The 16880-nt window shown below is 45.2% G+C and overlaps 1 protein-coding gene across 1 annotated transcript in view; it reads right to left on the reverse strand.

The window, feature by feature from the left end:
* Nucleotides 1–16880, reverse strand: part of LOC125945226 (uncharacterized) — a 49611-nt gene that overhangs the window by 19547 nt on the left and 13184 nt on the right. The window contains exons 3-19 of the mRNA XM_049666849.1: nucleotides 13850–13972; nucleotides 12852–12926; nucleotides 11327–11443; nucleotides 10684–10792; nucleotides 10342–10592; nucleotides 10006–10290; nucleotides 9777–9941; nucleotides 9609–9722; nucleotides 9261–9533; nucleotides 9081–9197; nucleotides 8890–9015; nucleotides 8492–8617; nucleotides 6454–6621; nucleotides 6288–6383; nucleotides 4235–4459; nucleotides 1405–1560; nucleotides 784–897 (exon numbers count right to left, since the gene is read on the reverse strand). Coding sequence (XP_049522806.1) covers nucleotides 784–897; nucleotides 1405–1560; nucleotides 4235–4459; nucleotides 6288–6383; nucleotides 6454–6621; nucleotides 8492–8617; nucleotides 8890–9015; nucleotides 9081–9197; nucleotides 9261–9533; nucleotides 9609–9722; nucleotides 9777–9941; nucleotides 10006–10290; nucleotides 10342–10592; nucleotides 10684–10792; nucleotides 11327–11443; nucleotides 12852–12926; nucleotides 13850–13972 — 2640 coding nt within the window. The remainder of the gene's footprint in view (nucleotides 1–783; nucleotides 898–1404; nucleotides 1561–4234; nucleotides 4460–6287; nucleotides 6384–6453; nucleotides 6622–8491; nucleotides 8618–8889; nucleotides 9016–9080; nucleotides 9198–9260; nucleotides 9534–9608; nucleotides 9723–9776; nucleotides 9942–10005; nucleotides 10291–10341; nucleotides 10593–10683; nucleotides 10793–11326; nucleotides 11444–12851; nucleotides 12927–13849; nucleotides 13973–16880) is intronic.

The following is a 16880-nucleotide window of genomic DNA, read 5'->3' on the forward strand; positions in this document are numbered from 1 at the left end:
CATATGCTTAATAAAAATGTAATATGTTCTTGTGTTGTTTTCTTTTTGTTTTGTTTTTTGGTGTCCCCCTTCATTTTCCGATTGGTGACTCCTGACTTGAATAAAGCAAACAAAAACCAAACCCTTGATAGTTTCTGTTTTGTTGCTTTTATTTATTTATTTATTTATTTATTTATTTATTTATTTATTTATTTATTTATTTATTTATTTATTTATTTATTTATTTATTTATTTATTTATTTATTTATTTATTTATATTTATTATTTTTTGTCCCTTGGGCAACGCCCTTGATGCGGTGCGGCATTCGGTGCGGCATTCTTTAGATGAATTGGATACACTACGATCGGGGCTACTTCAACTCCATCGCTAGGCCCATGCACTCGTTCACCTAAACTTTGAAGGCTTCGTTCTATTCCGGGCCTATCACGTGACTAACTTTTTGTTGTTCTCCCCCCACGTAGGTTTATTACCTACAACTATACGAAATAAGCTGGCGCACTCCCTCCAACTTGTTCTGTATGGCGATTCAATTGTTCGTTCATTCGATTAATTCAATAAATCAAGTTAACTAAAAAATGACAGCGCCCGTTCCTCGATAAAGTATCGCTTCTTCACAGACAAACATATTTTCATAGTTTCAGTTTCCATCTAAATGTTTCGAAGAAATTCGATGACAATTTATGCAACTCTCGTCAAGACCCCTAAATGCTTAATTGTGCATGCTTTCTTTTTCATATATTCACGAAAGACATTCATTAATATAAATCTTCAGTTTGAATTACCGTCGGAGGTGGGTGCCCGGCCAGTACGCATACGAGGCTGCACTTTGCGCCTTCTTGTACTTCAACGTCATCCAGGGGCACCACGAACGACGGTCCGCAGACTTCTTTCACTTCCTACATCGAGAATGAAAAGCAAAAGGACTTAAGCCAAGAACAGGCTAAACAGCCATAATGAAGTGATTAAGTTGATGAAGGAGGGATATACATCTTTCTTACCCTCATTTCAATTTAGTTTTATGAAAAGCACAAACATTTTCGACCCAGGTAGTCAGTGATAAACGTTCTAGAGCGAGAAACGGTATTCAAAGCAAATTTCACTTCTCTGATTGAGTACTTGATAAAAGTCATACCACACAGAAATCAAAGTTAAAAAAGCCTTCATTGGATATGCAAGACAAAGAGAAACCAGCATTTCGTTATTGCATATTAAGGTTCTTTTACACATCAACGTCCATAAATGTCTAACGTTGCTGTCAGCAAACGCGATTTTCCTTTGTATTTTACCTGCGGTAGCCACTTTCCACCACTTTAATGTACGCCAGGAACGTTATCGGCAAATTTTTTTGGGTGACGCAACTGTATTTTGCCCCAAAAGAGAACAAGCAAGCAAAATATACAGACCTTCCTGTCGATAGGCTGCGGCTGTGGTGGCGGCGCTGCCATAGCTTCCTTGTGGAAATTTCGCCATCGAGACGTGAGCTCTTCGAGTTCCATCCGCGCGCTGTCGGTCTGCAGGCGGGAGGACGTACTGAGCACCTCGATTCTTCGTTCCAGGGACTGCGAACGCAAAAAGAACAGAGTTGTACTCCCTCGAGAACTTACAGATATAGTGGTGTGCTGAGCATCAATAATGCAAATGTTCTACTCCAATTCTAGTTTTTTTTTTCGGCGCTTCGACAGCTGTACGAGCACTGCACCACGTACGTTATCAGCACGATTGGCCGGCCCTGAGCGGCGGACGATAAGAAAGGAAAATAACAACGCAAAACGGAGAAGAACTCAGGCAAAGAAGAACACGACACTGGCGCTGAGCGCTGAGTGTCGAAGAACACGACACAGCGCCAGTGTCTCGTTCTTCTTTGCCTGAGTCCTTGTGCGTTATGCTCTGTTATTTTGCTAAACATGAATTCTCACCAACTCGCCCAAGTTTCTCTTCTAGGATAAGAAAGGAATACAACGAAAAAAAATGAATCTCCACATTGTATCGGCCCTAGATAGTTGCACATGAAGGAAGAGCTGATCGCCGATGCCTGTGACGACGCGCTAGGTGTTTTAACGTGATGCCTTTTAAGGCGGTGATGTCACCATGACATGTATCCACCCTCTGACCCCGCCTTTGTCTTCAGCTGTATCTGCTGGTCAACTTCCCACATTCTTTCCTTGCTCAGTTTTATTATGAGGTGGTAACTGTGTACCTATTTCTAACATCTGTACAATACAATTGCAGATAGTGACTGATATTAACATCTCCTTGCAATATGCGCTTCGTGCTCCACTCACACTCTCACTGCACTTTAAGCACCTTTCCCGACCGGCCAGTGAGCGTCGAGCTGTTAATCGAAATGGCGCACGTTAAATCGCGGCTCAAACACATTAGATATAATGAAAGGGAAAAATTCTGTTTCCTTTGCAGCTTTCGCTACAATCACGTGGATGACAATTTTTCCCTTTCGTGATACTTCCTCCACCTTCTGGGATTCCGCAGAACCGATTTGTTTGTACACGTTACTTTGTATCCAGGGTGCTAAATTATCGGCGATATATTAGCGAGGCTACAAGATATTTTGTTTCAAACTTGGTTGAGTGCCTAATGGACTTGAAGTTGCAAAAACCGAAATTGGCGTTTCAGTCAAATGCTTAGTAAAAATATTCGTCGGCCCTTCCACTCCGTGAAGATGGTTAACAAGCGAAGCTGAAACGTGCGGCCCCGCAGTGTTTATCACTGGGTTAATCTAGAGGGTTCGTTAAAGTATTTCTCGATTATGAGGTTACACACACGTTCGGCTGCGACGGAGAGATTGCAGCCGCAGTCCGCCGTTGTCACTTGCGTTCGATGTCTCGAGTTCGATCAGCGGCGTGGTTAGCAGCATTCTCCCGCCATTGCCGCTTGCGATTCTTTGAAATTAAATTGCTTCAAAATTAAATCTGTCTATTACGTAAGACAATGAATGGCTCATACCACCTTAAGCAATGGCTCATACCCCCGTAAACGCCCCCCCCCCCCCCCCCCCCCCCCCCCAATACGACGACAGAAGAGAAGTGAAATTCTACGCTGGAATGGTGAGCGGCGACGCAGCCAGCTGTGGAAAAAGACGACGAACGCGGGAGCAGTGGCACGAGCGCTTGCCAAGCACGAGCAAGAGCGCAAGCCGAGGGGCGCCAACGAGCCAGCTACGGAAGAAGACGACGACGCTCGAGCCAATGCTGATGATGATATTTTTCTGTACACAGGAAATTTCGCCTAGCGCTATACAATTTCGCCTGGACATACGTTATAAACCTTCGCTTAAAAGCGCCTTGAAAGCGTGCACTCTCTGTACGACAACCTTGTACGCAGGAGAAACCAACTTTTGATGAGGCGCGGAAAAAGAACGAGAGGCGGGAGGCGGCGAATACCGACATTGTATGATAGCAGTACTTGGCAGGACATTCCGCACAAGCTGTGCTTCAAAATTTTTAACGTATGCTATATAAAATGAGTGCAGAAGAAAGTTAAGAGAAAAGGAAAACAACAATATTTTCCGAGATATGAAGCCACATGAGGACGAGACACCTGCAGATAGTTTGCAAGCGGCAATTTGAAAGAATGAAAATGGAATTGCGCAATACGGAGAGGAGGGTGAAAACGGTAAGTGGGCGTGTGCTGCTCAGCAAATGGCGTTCCCGTTTATTGCTCGGGGCAAGTGAAATCAACTCTGGACACTTGAATTTCCTTTTTTGTTTCGTCAGTTGTCGTTCTTTCATCATTCTAAAACTGTTACCATAAAGTTACATCCGACAGATAACTGAATAGAACTTTACTCGCATTTTTTTTTCATACGATTTGTGGGATATTAAGTTTAACATTTACAAATTGTGTGGGCTGGTAACATTCCTTTGGCGAGTAGAGTGGCAGCGTCATAGCAAACTGGAAAAAGTGAACGCATCAGTGGTGGCCAAGGTCATCGGGTCGTCACATCGGAATGATATGTCCGGTACTCCGTGCCCTAGACGGTCACACAAAGTCTAGACAAAAGAGCTTTGAAAGGCGCAGCACATCAAGCACGCAAAGTCATGATCTAATTATGTTTTCGTGTTCGAAGCCAAAGGTATATGGCATGTTCTGTGGGAGCTCGAAACATACAGAAATACGCCTATATAGTTGCCGTGCATGAATGTTTTTCTGCTCAACTGCCTGTGAACGCTCTGTAACAAAAAGTATGAGTCGTGAGATCTTCGTTTGAAACTTTACCTGTATGCGCTGCTGGAACTCCACAACGTGGCACTTGGAGGAGTCCCGCTTGAGCGAATCGGTGAGCTCGCGCACCTGCTGGTTGATCAGGTGAAGCTCCTCGTTGAACTTGCTCATCTGCGAATCTTGGTGCGACTTGCGCAGGCTGGCCACCAGCAGCGCGCTCTGGTTGTCCACCAACGAGTGGATTTTGTCGCGGTCCAGTACAGCCGCCTCGCTCGGTTCCTGAACAATTCATCAAGTCATTGTAACGATACGAAAGCGGGTGCACATAAAAATCAACAATGTGGTACTTGTCATGGGGAACCAAATAAGTAGTGTGTGCAGCTTAGTTACACCCGCGCTTTGCGTGCCTTCCAACAACGTACGATACTCACCCGGGAACCCACCTGGTCATCAAGTGAACTCTCACCAGGCCCTCGCGGTGAGAGAGATTACAATAAGAAGGGTTACCAATTATGCTGACATATTAAAAGCGTGATTCCCGAATACAGTTTGATCAGACAACGTCGCTAATTTTATTTAAATTATCTGTTCAAGCCAAAGGAAAGAAGGACGATGAAACATCGGTATAATGCATACATGAACCTGACCATTCACGTTGTCGGAACAACGCGCAATAAAAATATTATACAGATACAATGCACGTCTCGGAAACTATGTGAAGCGGTTATTCAAATGGTATAAATCTGCCTATTTCATTCATGTGTCTTTGGCATAAAGGAAACTGCTACGCGCTCATCTGCTCTCGTGAACTCGTACTACGCAATGTGACACACGCTGCGGTCATTTCTAAGAGTTAGTTGGCATCGGCACAACGAAAGTATACGCACGGTTGTGGCTTAATGGTTAGAGCATCGCTCTGCAGTGCTAGGAGACCGAGGCTCAATCCCCTCATCGGGCAAGTAAAAATTTTTTTCTAAGTATGAGCTATTCGGCAAGACAGCAGCACCCAGCAGCCACGCTTAGGAAAGTCTGACATGTGGACGTTGGTGTTCCTACTTATGGCTCTCGCCGTCGGAGTGAGTGAAACTAAATTTCACATTAAGCAGAATTTAAGTGCATGAGATAAGTGAGCTGAATTTAAAGGAGAAAATTATAAAAATACGGCTCTGCAGTACGAGAATGAGAGCCAGTGCAGTGGAATGGATCTCTATGGACCGCACAACTAACGTGTGTCGACATTACGAAACTGGCAATGAAGGCGCTCAGCTGAGCGCAAAGTCGCCGTATCGATTACCAGCCGAATTCACATTGCGGGTAAATGCAAGAAGTTACCTGTATTTAGGTGCATCTGGGCGAACTAACCCAGATGGTCAAAATTATTTTGAAGTCTTTCACTACCGGGTCGTCTACAACTGTGCCTGTGTGCCTACAACTGTGTCGTCTACAACATGGATGCCTGAAGTTCAGCCACAAATAGATCAAATTGTAACATGCAGTTACCACACCGCTTTAGTACACTGACAAACGCGAATTTTAATTTCCTAAAAACCTTTTATACTTTCCAGCGTCCCTATTTTTGATATCTGCAAATTGGTCTGGACTTCAAGTACTTGGGGCTTACAATTAACACAAAAGCTATATCCTATTACAAGCCTATAATGTCGGAGAAAAGATGCGCTACGGTAAAAAAGAAAAATGACTGTGAGTCACGTACACGAAATATGATTGTGGCTCGTAGCAAAATCGAAGCATCGGACTTATTGCTGCTTTGTAGCGCAGTACAATTATACAATTTCTAAACGTAAGCCCTCAAGTTCCTACTTCCGTCATTACACAACCAGTGCAGTACGCATAGTCAGTACCATAAAGCGCACAGAAAACCACAAATCCCTAAAGTTTCCGCGGACAAACCTAACCGATATCATCTCTTCTTCCTAATACTCATTAGATGGCTCTCCTGTACGTTCCACATTTCCAAGACAGCGGAGAGCACCTACCCGCCTTTTCATTTGCCAAGCGCACATAGAAGTGGCAAGTTCATGATCTAATGATGTTTTTTTTTTCGTCGTGTAGCATGACGTTACGTCCTAAAAGCAGTTGTACTTACAGTTTTGTCAACTAACGTTGCCAAGTTCTCTGCTCGTTGCTTAGCCTCTGCCAGCAAGGCTTCATGTTCGTGGGTTTCTTGAAGTTTCTTCTCCAGCTGAAATGGCCAGACAGCCATGAAAACAGTGAGTAACTTTGGTATTTAAGGCAATTCATACTGCTCTCACCTGCGCGAAGTAGTCAAAAAAGCTTATCATGGCCCTGACCAAGTCTTGATACTGAGAGATATTTCTTCGAAAACTCTGTTGAGTAGAACGCAGTTGCTGAATGAGGTGCTCCTTCCTCTGAAGTGCAGACGTCGCTTCGATCCTTGCATCCAGCTCTGACTGGATCGTCTAGAAAGACACGAGGTATTTCAGGTTTTGAAAAACGGAAAGGTTGCCACTTTCTGAAACACGTGTACTGGAGGAAAGGAAAAAGCCAATTAGAATATAAAATATTTGGGAAGAATGCCAATACAGACAATTCTGAGATTATAAAGTGTAAAAGATATATATAGGAATTAGTATGAACGAGAAGAAAGGAAACCGAGGGCCCGATTTTTATTAGTCATATCATAAGAAGCCAACAAACGAAGACACCAAGGACAGCATAGGGGGAATTACATGTGCTTAATATTTGAATTAAAGAAATGATAAATTAACGGGAATGAAAGTGGCGCAGGTGGGGCACGAACCCACGTCTTTACATTACGCGTGCGATGCCTTACCAATTGAGCTACCCCGGCGCCGTTTTCCCATACACTTTCTGGGGTATTTATGTTTTATTTACTAGAGCTAAACCTGTAAGTGTTAGCCAGCGCCACACCTCACGGCCTTGACGGCGGATGTGGAATATCTTTTCTGCCGCAGGCGTCACGTGTACGTGATATTTCTTGGTGAAGGCAACTGGTTAAGTAGAGGTCGTGAGGTGTGGCGCTAACTAACACTCCTAGGTTTAGTTCTAGTAGATAAAACATAGATACCCCAGAAAGTGGATGAGAAAACGGCGCCGCGTTAGCTCATTTGGTAAGAGCATCGCGCGCGTAATGCGAAAACGTTGGTTTGTGCCCCACCTGCGGCCAGTTGTTTTTTTTTTTTCATGCACTTTCATTTCCGTTAATTTATCATTCCTTTAATTCAATTAATAAGTACGTGTAATTTCCCCTATGCTGTCCTTGGTGTCTTTGTTTGTTGGCTTCTTATGATATAATGAATTAGTATGAAAGATAAGAAAAACAAAGTACTTATTTAACATCGCGAATGACAACCGAGAGCAGCTCCAAGGGGCGGTTTTTGCTGAAATATTGCAACATCTGGGGCCGCATTTTTCAAGAATTCTTCTAATTTTTCATTCGTTTTGATCGTCGTCATTGGCTCGTGCGAAGCCGAGCCCACGCTTACGCAGAGATTGACCACTTGGCGGGACGGCTGATAAAAAAAAAAATACAATCGGAAGCAAAGAATCGTTACTTAATACAGTCTCTGGTACAATTTTTGAGTGCCTCTCGGGTATTAAGATTATGTTTCGTCGTTCTAGTCAGTCGTTGTCATATCTGTGTATAGCATTAATGTTAAAATCATGGCGTCTTGTAGTAGGTGAAATTCGTAAAAAATTCGAAAACATAATTTCTTCCATTTCATTTTTTACAGTTCTACATGCGATCTTAATTTCTGTGTCAGTTACTCCAGTATGTGGACATTTCCGTTTATTTATGTAACTTTCTTCGCTTTTGCACTCCTCGAAGTAATCTCAGCTTCCATATCACTGACAAAGGGTCTTTACTTATGGGTCAATATAATGATACGATTCCTTTCTGTAGGTTATGTTCTTTTCGTATCCACCACCGCTCACTACCGGACAGTCCTGTAGATAGCGGAGGCGGTTTGCTGCTCTATCTACTGACAAAGCTGAAAAGGAAAATAATAGGAATAGAATAACAATATTATCTCGACCCTGGAAGAAATTTAATGTTCGTCAAATAGATAAATTTTCAAGGTTTGCCCCAGTAAGTACTCGTTACAACATTCAAGCATTTTTTTTTTAATGTTTTCTCAACGTTTAGTGAAAACTACAGAAACTCTAGGAAGGTCACATAACACAAACGGCCAATTAGTACAGACTCCTCGGTAGTCGTCGCAATTGAATGTTACAAAACGCATTTCTTGGGAATTGCGTTCTTTATTCGACGCGAAAGTATCGCCACAAGACACGACTTTCACGTACCCTGACTAGAGGCATCAATGTGTCTAGATGTCTCCCCAGGTACTGAGCGATGGTCTCGGCCCGATTCAGTTCCCGAGGTATGGCAGGGTACAGCTCCGACTCGATCTTTACTGCTGACTCCATGGTCTGCATTCAAGAAATGGTGTACTTCTCAGTTTACAGCAGTACAAAACACCACAATTACAAGCGACCGCATGGGATAAACACAATCGCATAAAGATATAGGGACACATAGAAATGACACCATGAAGAAAGCAGGTGCATTACGCTTCTCGAGTATAAGCGTAAAGCAACAAAGTGAGAAAATGTACAGATCGAGCAAAGTCATTCTGTATTTAGATAATTATGAAACATCAGCTCAATGGCTTTGGCACAAGTATTTTTACAGTGTTTCTTACTTTTTGGGCGTCTTTGATCAGTTGTTCCGTGTTACTGCCAGGATTGTTCTTCAGCTGATGGCATTGGTCCAGTGTTTCTTGGATGTGGCGCACCGCTTTTGTGACATCTAAGCAGGTGTCCTGAATCTAAAACAAAACATATAGGTATAATTTTATTGGTCATACTTTCCGACCACTTTGGCATCACTCACTCTTTGGGCATCGTGCAGAAAATTGTTTGCGTTGTGATCAAACTGCATGAAATTTTCGTTGATAGAAGCTTGTCGTTCCGGACCGGCATCGCTAATTGTCTTCAAGTCTTCCATCAACTATAAAGATACAATAGAAAGGTGAGGACGGAGTACATTCATGCCCATATGCATGTGTTATACCTGAGTAGACAGTTTGCAGCAGCTCAGGTATCGTTGGGCAATTCGAATGCGTTGCTCCAGGAGGCTACGTAGGTGCTGCCATAGCTGGAGAAGCTCCTTGGACCTTGAATCATCCTGCGCTAGTAACATCGTCATCTGTGGCTCTCTGGCTTGCAGCTCGTTCAGCATCTTCTGGTGTCTCTGCAAAAAGTCGTGAGCTGCTGCTGCTCCAGTGTCAAGCTGGCTATTCCGCTCCAGGAACGTCTGCACGACCTCGATGCACCACTTGTACAGCTGCGCCAGCGGCATGAAATTCCTGCTCAGCACATGAAAGAACATTGCATCCATGCGATATCTGACTCTACTCACACTATTGCACTGTGTCAAGAAGCTAATTGCGCGTTCGCTGCTCTCCACAACATCCGCCGCTTTTTGCTCGTACATCTGCCTCACTTGCAGGTGCCGGCATTGGAGTTCGTCGACCTGCGAATGCATTCACGTCAGAGGTCGTGCGCGCTCGAGCGTTGCGAATATCACCTTGTCTTGAACGCCGCTGGTGCCGACAGACAAACGGGTCAGGATGCCATGGCCGAGGAGAAGAGGTCTCTCGACGCACGCATCCAAAAGCGTGGTCGCTGCAGCCAAGTCTTGAACGGGACCTTGGGAAACTTGAATTTGGAGCTGGTCCAATTTGTTGAGGGCCTGCAAAAACAAACCGTCTCGAGTTTTGTGAACGACTCACAAAAGAGTAAATACTCGGCCTCACCGTTTGGGCTTCGTTGAAGAATTCCACCGCCTCCTTGAGGTCCCTCTTCCGGGCCTCGTCGCGTTCGATGCGGCTCGTCACGCGCGCCATCAGGTCGAAGGCGCGGGCTTCGACCTCCGCGTCTTGAATTTGCTTGGCAGTCTTCAGTAGCTTCAGCATTCGATCTCGCAATTTCTCGTTGGCAGAGGCGATCCTCGTCGTGTGCTCGTGGAGAAGGATTTCGCTGCTCGCAGGGGAATCACCCAAGGCTACATCTTCGGGGCTGCGCTCCAGTTGACGCTCCACCTAAAATTAGAGAAGTGTTCGCTCATGCTCGCCTGTAGGAAAGTCGCCTACCTCGTCAAGTTCCTTGCTCAGCATCAGGGCTCGGAGCCGCTTCTCGAGCGCCTCTTTCCTTGCCTCGCACAGCAGGCCCAACTTGCGCCGCTGGTCCTGGAGGTTTTCGTGCTGGCTCTCGAGGGCCGCTATGGCTGCCAGGGCGGCCGCCGGCTGCAGGGGCCGCGAGTCGCCCGTGCTGGCCACCTCCTTGAGCGTCTGCAGCAGGTTCTGGAATGGCTGGAGGCTCCGCTTGGACGCCTCGAGGATGGCTGCGCGCATCGAGCCTCCGGTCACCCTCCGGCCACAGCGCGCGAGTAGTGCGCACAGAATTAGCAGCATGAATCGAGACCATCAACGTACCTTTGCGCGCTTCATTCAGCTTCTGCAGGCGAGCTTCACACGCCGCAACATGGTCCGGTAACACGGTGTCCGAAAATTCTTGCTCACCCTTAGCCAGTTCATCTGACAGCTGCAATATATAAAAAGCGGTGCCGTTAGCTTCGTTAGGATTTATGCTTGCGCCCACTCAGTGTGTAAGCTATTGTGGCAGAAAAAGGTGAAATTGTAGCAAGCTCATTATTATTTTGCACTTCAGCACGCATCGGCATTACAAGAAATTACTGAAGGTGAGCCCGGTCAGAGAAATCTGGAAGGGTTCGCGTATAATTCGCTTTAATAAGTAAAGTTGAATAACCTGCCGGCGCTTCCAATTAAAGAACCCTTCGGTTTCTCATCTTTAGACAACCACTTTGTGTCAGCTGCCTAAGGGATGATGGCACTCAAACCAACCTTGCCTAAAGCACATACCAGATGCAACTGTGCTGCGCTGCGTCTGTCCGCATCGGATACACGATTTTCCACTACATACTTGCTACGAAAATTGAGGCATAAGCAGTCGCGCGCATTACAAGTTGTTACATGCGTCGATTTAGCACAATACACGCGAAAAGGACCGCACGATTCCTGGCGTCATGCGTCGGCGGCCGGGACCCCGCCTACCCACCTTCTTGGCCGCGGCGTGGTATTGGACGGCCGTGTCCAGCACGATACTTCGGTGCTCCAGCTGAGCGTTCAGGTTCTTCCACGCCAGACCAAGGTTGTGTGCCATAGCTGAGTACACCTGGGAAGCAGAGAGAAGGGGCCGTGTGATTCTTTGTATTTATTCTTTTTTTTAACTTAATACTTGTGAACTTATGAACTTAATAAACTTTACTCTGACCTCTGGTACGTCGGACAGTTACTCAAATAGTTCGACATGAAACGCTTCTGGGCTGTTTTTAGAGTAAGGAGACCATCCCTTCTTTGTTTCGCTCTCTCTCTTTTAGCTCCGAGCACTGCTTTAACATACGTAGAGGACGTATAGTGTTGTGTGCTCGCTGATACAAAGCTTCATGCTGCCCATTTGTAGGCCGCCTGCCATTGGTGAGTTCGATAGGCCTGTTCTGACAACCCGCCGGAAAGAGTGTCAATTCTGAGAGTTCAGGCTAGTATTTGGTGCACGATCTTTACCATTCTTCGCTGTAATTTCGAAGTACAGGTCAGGGTTTGAAGAAGAATTACTTTAGAGCAGTGTTTCTGTACATATAAACAGATGAAGCCATTGGTAACCTCTATGACAGGAAAAAGTACCCAGTTGCCGACAGCGTGCTCTGCAACCAATGTTTGTTCGCGAAGCAGAAAGTTTCCTCCCGTACCTTTGTGGTCGCTGAAAAATTCACAGTGGAGGTGTAGAAACACAATATTCAAGTCATAAAATCCAAGAATGGCGTTTTGGGGATGCCTTTTTGTCGTCTGATTTTTCATGTACTGCATTTCTCCTTTGGTTTCGTCCTTAACCTTTGTTCTTCAAGTGAAATAACTACATTAGTTCACCGTATGGTTTAGTACACTTGTTTTTTTATTGAAAACAGACTTACAGACTTATAAGAATTCACAGTAGTAACTAGCACAATCCTGTCAGAACTGCTATACTTAAGCAAGTATAGACATTACCAGCACAATATATCGCAGTGTGGTGTTAGCTATTTAACGAAGTTTCACTAATAAATATTCTTAATCTTCCGCTTTATGGCACATAGTCCAATCGCGTAATTGAAGCTGAGCAGGAGTGAAGTAATATCAATTTATCTGAAATCCTGTACTTAGCCCCAGTTTCGAGAAATAAGTCTCCAAAATTTTGGTGAAATACACTGTACTTAGCCCCACTTTCGAGAAATAAGTCTCCAAAATTTTTGGTGAAATACACTGATGTTCCTGGTAAAACTTAGTATCACTCCTTTTTTTTTCCCCAGCGTTAACTGGAACATCGCCCCCTGTTGCCAAATATCTACCATGACATATTCAAATAAAATGAAGGGTTATCTAGAAAGCTTCTAGAAAGCTGTGCTCCGAAGAAACCATTACACATCAGAGCACGAGAGGAAAAAGAAAGAGCAAGAACGTTCTCTTACAGTTCTAGCTGTCTATTGTCAACGTCTCACGTAATAACCGGGAGCAGCGCCACTTCAGCGCCCCGAGCCATGCCATACCTGTGCTTTGGGCTTTTGGTTTGCGATCAGCTCATCCGCTTGGCTCAGCAGTTCCTCGACGGGGCTCTGCTTGTTCTGCGTACACAGTGAGTCAAAAATTAAAAAAAAGGGAAGGGCCATCAATGGCGTAGTTGTTCATGCTTTTTTGTTAACCGAACGAACTGTAATGTTAGTCATACGCGTCACGTGAAACCAAACTGACGTCACAATGTTCACTTTTTCCTACACAGTGTCGCATCCAAAGAGGCGAAATTGATTGCCTGTTCGGACAATGCTTCCCTATGGACAAATTTACTTCCGGGGCGTGGGCTCCGGTGCCATTAGCCCTGTTAATGCAAAAGCTTTCTCACTTTTGTAGGCACAGCATGGCTTACCGCTATCTATCACTGCTACATAAAAACTTTCACGGCTCTTTCCCTGCTTGTGGATTGTCCGTAACACCGTCCTTTTGGCATTGTAGAGCAGAACTTTCCATGCCTTGGTTATACTTTCTTGCCCAGCAACCGTAAAAAAATGTGGGCTATCGCATCGCAACCTGCTTGCATGCCTGTCTAGCAAGGGCACAACAATCTTGGTTTTAGTGAATGGAAAAAAAAATGCGAAGTGAAGTTTAGTTCCACTTGAAACTTATTTTAATGATAAATTAGGTAGGCTGAAACCGTCGCAAAACCAGTAAAAAAAAATGGGAGAGAGAGAAATCGTATGACAGTGAGGATGGCTATTCCAGGTGGCTCACAAGAGCATGCTATACTTAGAGCAGTTTCTCAAAACGCCAGTTGAATTCTCCTTTCAGGTTACAGGATCCCCACAGATTCATTTGTTGTTAGATCGAACTTTGGTACTCCGAGTTCGCAGCACATAGCTAGGCGGGCTGCAACGCGGACATCCACTGAATGTAGCGCGATCACCTGCCGGTAGCGACCCACAGTTTGGTCTGCACTGGTGCGCAGTTAGAGCCTGAAATGGTGGCACCACGTGTTCACTGATGAAAAACGTACCTGTAGCTTCTGAAGGACCTGCTGGTGCTGCTGCTGCAAGTGGAGCGCCTCTTCGTAGTTGCTTCCCACGTCGCTCATCTCTGGCGACAACTCCTGGATGCGCAGCTCCAGGACGTCGCCAGACTGCGCCGTTCAACTCACTTTAGACGGCAGTCATGTGTTAGGGAAGCCGCGTGTCCTACATAGCTGGTGCCCCGAACTCTCGCAGCCCTCGCAGCTTGAAAGCGGATTCGATAACTCACAGCACGTCGATATCCGTGCTCCCCTCCACAACAACGATAAAACCAACATCTGAGCGGTCACGCAGCTAACAATCGCGCATGAACAGGATGGATCACGGCTGTGAGGTAAAGGTGGAGTTTGTTGAACTGTGTACCGTCCACATGTCCATTCAAAGATGTGTCTCGTACACGCAAGAGACGTGACTCGTCAAACGTGCCAACGGTTGTACTGAGGTGATAGTTCCATGAAACCGATGCCAGTGTTTACTGAAAGGGACAAACTGAAAATGGAACGTCTTCACTCTTCATTGCAAACACGGTACAGTAAAGGTTCAGTACAGACTGTTCGAAGCATGACAGGAGGCGAGAAAGAGAGGGGGGGAAATGAAAGACATTGAGGTTAAGAAGAGAATATCTCCGGTTGGCTACCCTGTACTTGAAAAAGAAATAAGGGATAGAAAAGATTAAAGACAAAAGAAATAAGAAGTACGAAAGGGATGGAGCGCGCGACAGGAGAGGCGAATGAGCGCTGAGGTATTTAGGTATGCGTGTGCGTTGGGAATGAATTTACTGCGCTAAAGTAGCGGAAATTAACCATCTGATGTGGATATGCCCGGAGACTGGAGCTTACGAGTATCTCTTCTGCGTGCCCATTCCCGCTCTTCCCATTCTATACACTAAGCCAATTGAGGTTCTCCCTGCTACAGCCGAGCAGGCAACTGGCCCGGGTCCTTCAGGCACGCCAGGGGTGGTATTCTCGGACGATGTCTTTCGGGGATACTTTCGCCAGATTTCCTTGACTAGCACCGGACGCGTCGGCGTTCGCGAGCGACAGCGCTCCTGGCGCTGTGCTAAGACAGCGTGTTTGGCACTGTGCCAAGAATGCTGTCGCTCGTAGATGCTGATGCGTTCGGCGCTCGTCACGAGAAATCTCGCGAGAGTGAAAGTATCCCCGAAAGTAATCGTCCGAGAATGCCACCCCAGGGCTATATCACCGACGCTGCAGTGACAGCTCATACTTAATGCCCACACTGGCCATGTCCAAAGAAGTGGACCCGGAGGCATGTATTGTAAAAGTAACATATCACTGCGCAGTTCGCGCAGTCCAAGGGCGCTAGTAAAGTGGTATTTTTTCGGTTATGGCCTCGGTCATTATTTATTCTATTTTTTAACATTCTTTTAATAGCACGACCTGCAGTGTTTTGTTTTTCTTTTTTTTCTGCTCCTACTGACGTACTTTAATCTTTATTGCTTTACATTGGTCTTTGCGATCTGTCATCTTCTTTGTTTCCTCTTTCCTTCCTTTCAATCTTCCGATCTTCCATTTTTATGTTACTGTCACCTCCGTCCTGAAGAGAAGGCAGGTGTTGTGCCCCTTCCGGTAGCAGTTGCTAGCCTGTTCCTTGCTTTCTTTTAAATGCGAAGCATTCCTTGGCGAACATTTGCCACTTTGACAGTATCTATCTATCTAGCCGCCTACGTCTTGGTGCTCTCATGGTCGTTTCGTTAACGTGGTATGTACCAAAATCGGCATAGTATGGCAAGAGTGTATGACGAACATAAATGATAGGTCATGACATGAATATCGTGACATGTGTGTCATGTAGGTCATGAAACAGCCGCCTACGTCTTGGTGCTCTCATGGTCGTTTCGTTAACGTGGTAGGCTCCCCCCACATTGCTTCGCATAACATCGATTCGCACAAAGGCGTGGGATCTGCCGGCTTTTTTCTCTCTTTCAATTGAATATGTTTTCAAACACATCAACAACAATACTAAAAAATGAATCATAATTGGTTACATTGGTGGTGGTTTGATTGCAAGCACTCCTCTACAAAATGTTAGGCGATGATACACGTGCTGGTAGTTAGTTGTGCTTTACAATGTGAGCGGAATAAGTCGGATACCGAAAAATACGAATGAATTAGACAAGACAAAATTCAAACCAACAGCCGAATGAAATTTTTGTGCGTTAGTCAAAAGTGTTACACTCTAATAAATCACTTGATTGTTTGTGGTCTACATTCCAGGAGCGTTCATGATTGCCTTATTTGCATGGCGTCTGCCTACGCGCTTTTTTTTTTTTACTTTGGCTGCTTAGCTAACTGAACACAACTAAATGTCCGCTTACGCTTACGATTTCAGCCTCTCCTCCCCTCATATACAAATGTGAAATGCAGACGTCGGCCACGATCTTGTAGCGATGCCTTTTCCAATGCTATTCATTTCACGTTTCTCGCGGTTCGTCAGTGGTCATAGCAACGCTTCGCTCGCGTTATCAATGGGATCAGCCGGCCGTGAACGATGGGTGATAAGAGTGGCATAGAATCGAGCCGAAAGAATCGCTACAAAATCATTCGCAAACTTCTGGAAACGAAATCATTTTATTATTGTTTTCTTGCATTCGAAGGTGAACTTTAAGTGTTATTTGGAGCAGGTATTTTTGTGCAGGCCCATGCTTTTGATGTTTCTTTTTGCGACGGTTAACAAAGACTGGAGAACTCTTCTTAAAAAATGAATCGTCATGCTTACAACTCCGTAAGCGCTCAACTAAAGCAAATATCGCACTTTTGTAAAAGATACTCATATGAAGTTGACATCCACTTCCTTCATATGAAGGAAGTGGATGTTCGGTACAGCCAGATTTAGTCTCGAAAGACATGCCGTCAACTACTCTGATCAAGCGCCTCATTTCAGGAAATTTAATAACCAGAAAAACTATAGGTGTGCCGTTCAGTTCATCGTCATTCCGAAGCGCAGCGCGAGACAGGTGAGCAAGACGACGTGCACAGAAAGGCGGAACAGGACACA

This window comes from Dermacentor silvarum, chromosome 1 (assembly GCF_013339745.2).
Source record: "Dermacentor silvarum isolate Dsil-2018 chromosome 1, BIME_Dsil_1.4, whole genome shotgun sequence".
NCBI classification, from domain to species: Eukaryota; Metazoa; Arthropoda; class Arachnida; order Ixodida; family Ixodidae; genus Dermacentor; species Dermacentor silvarum.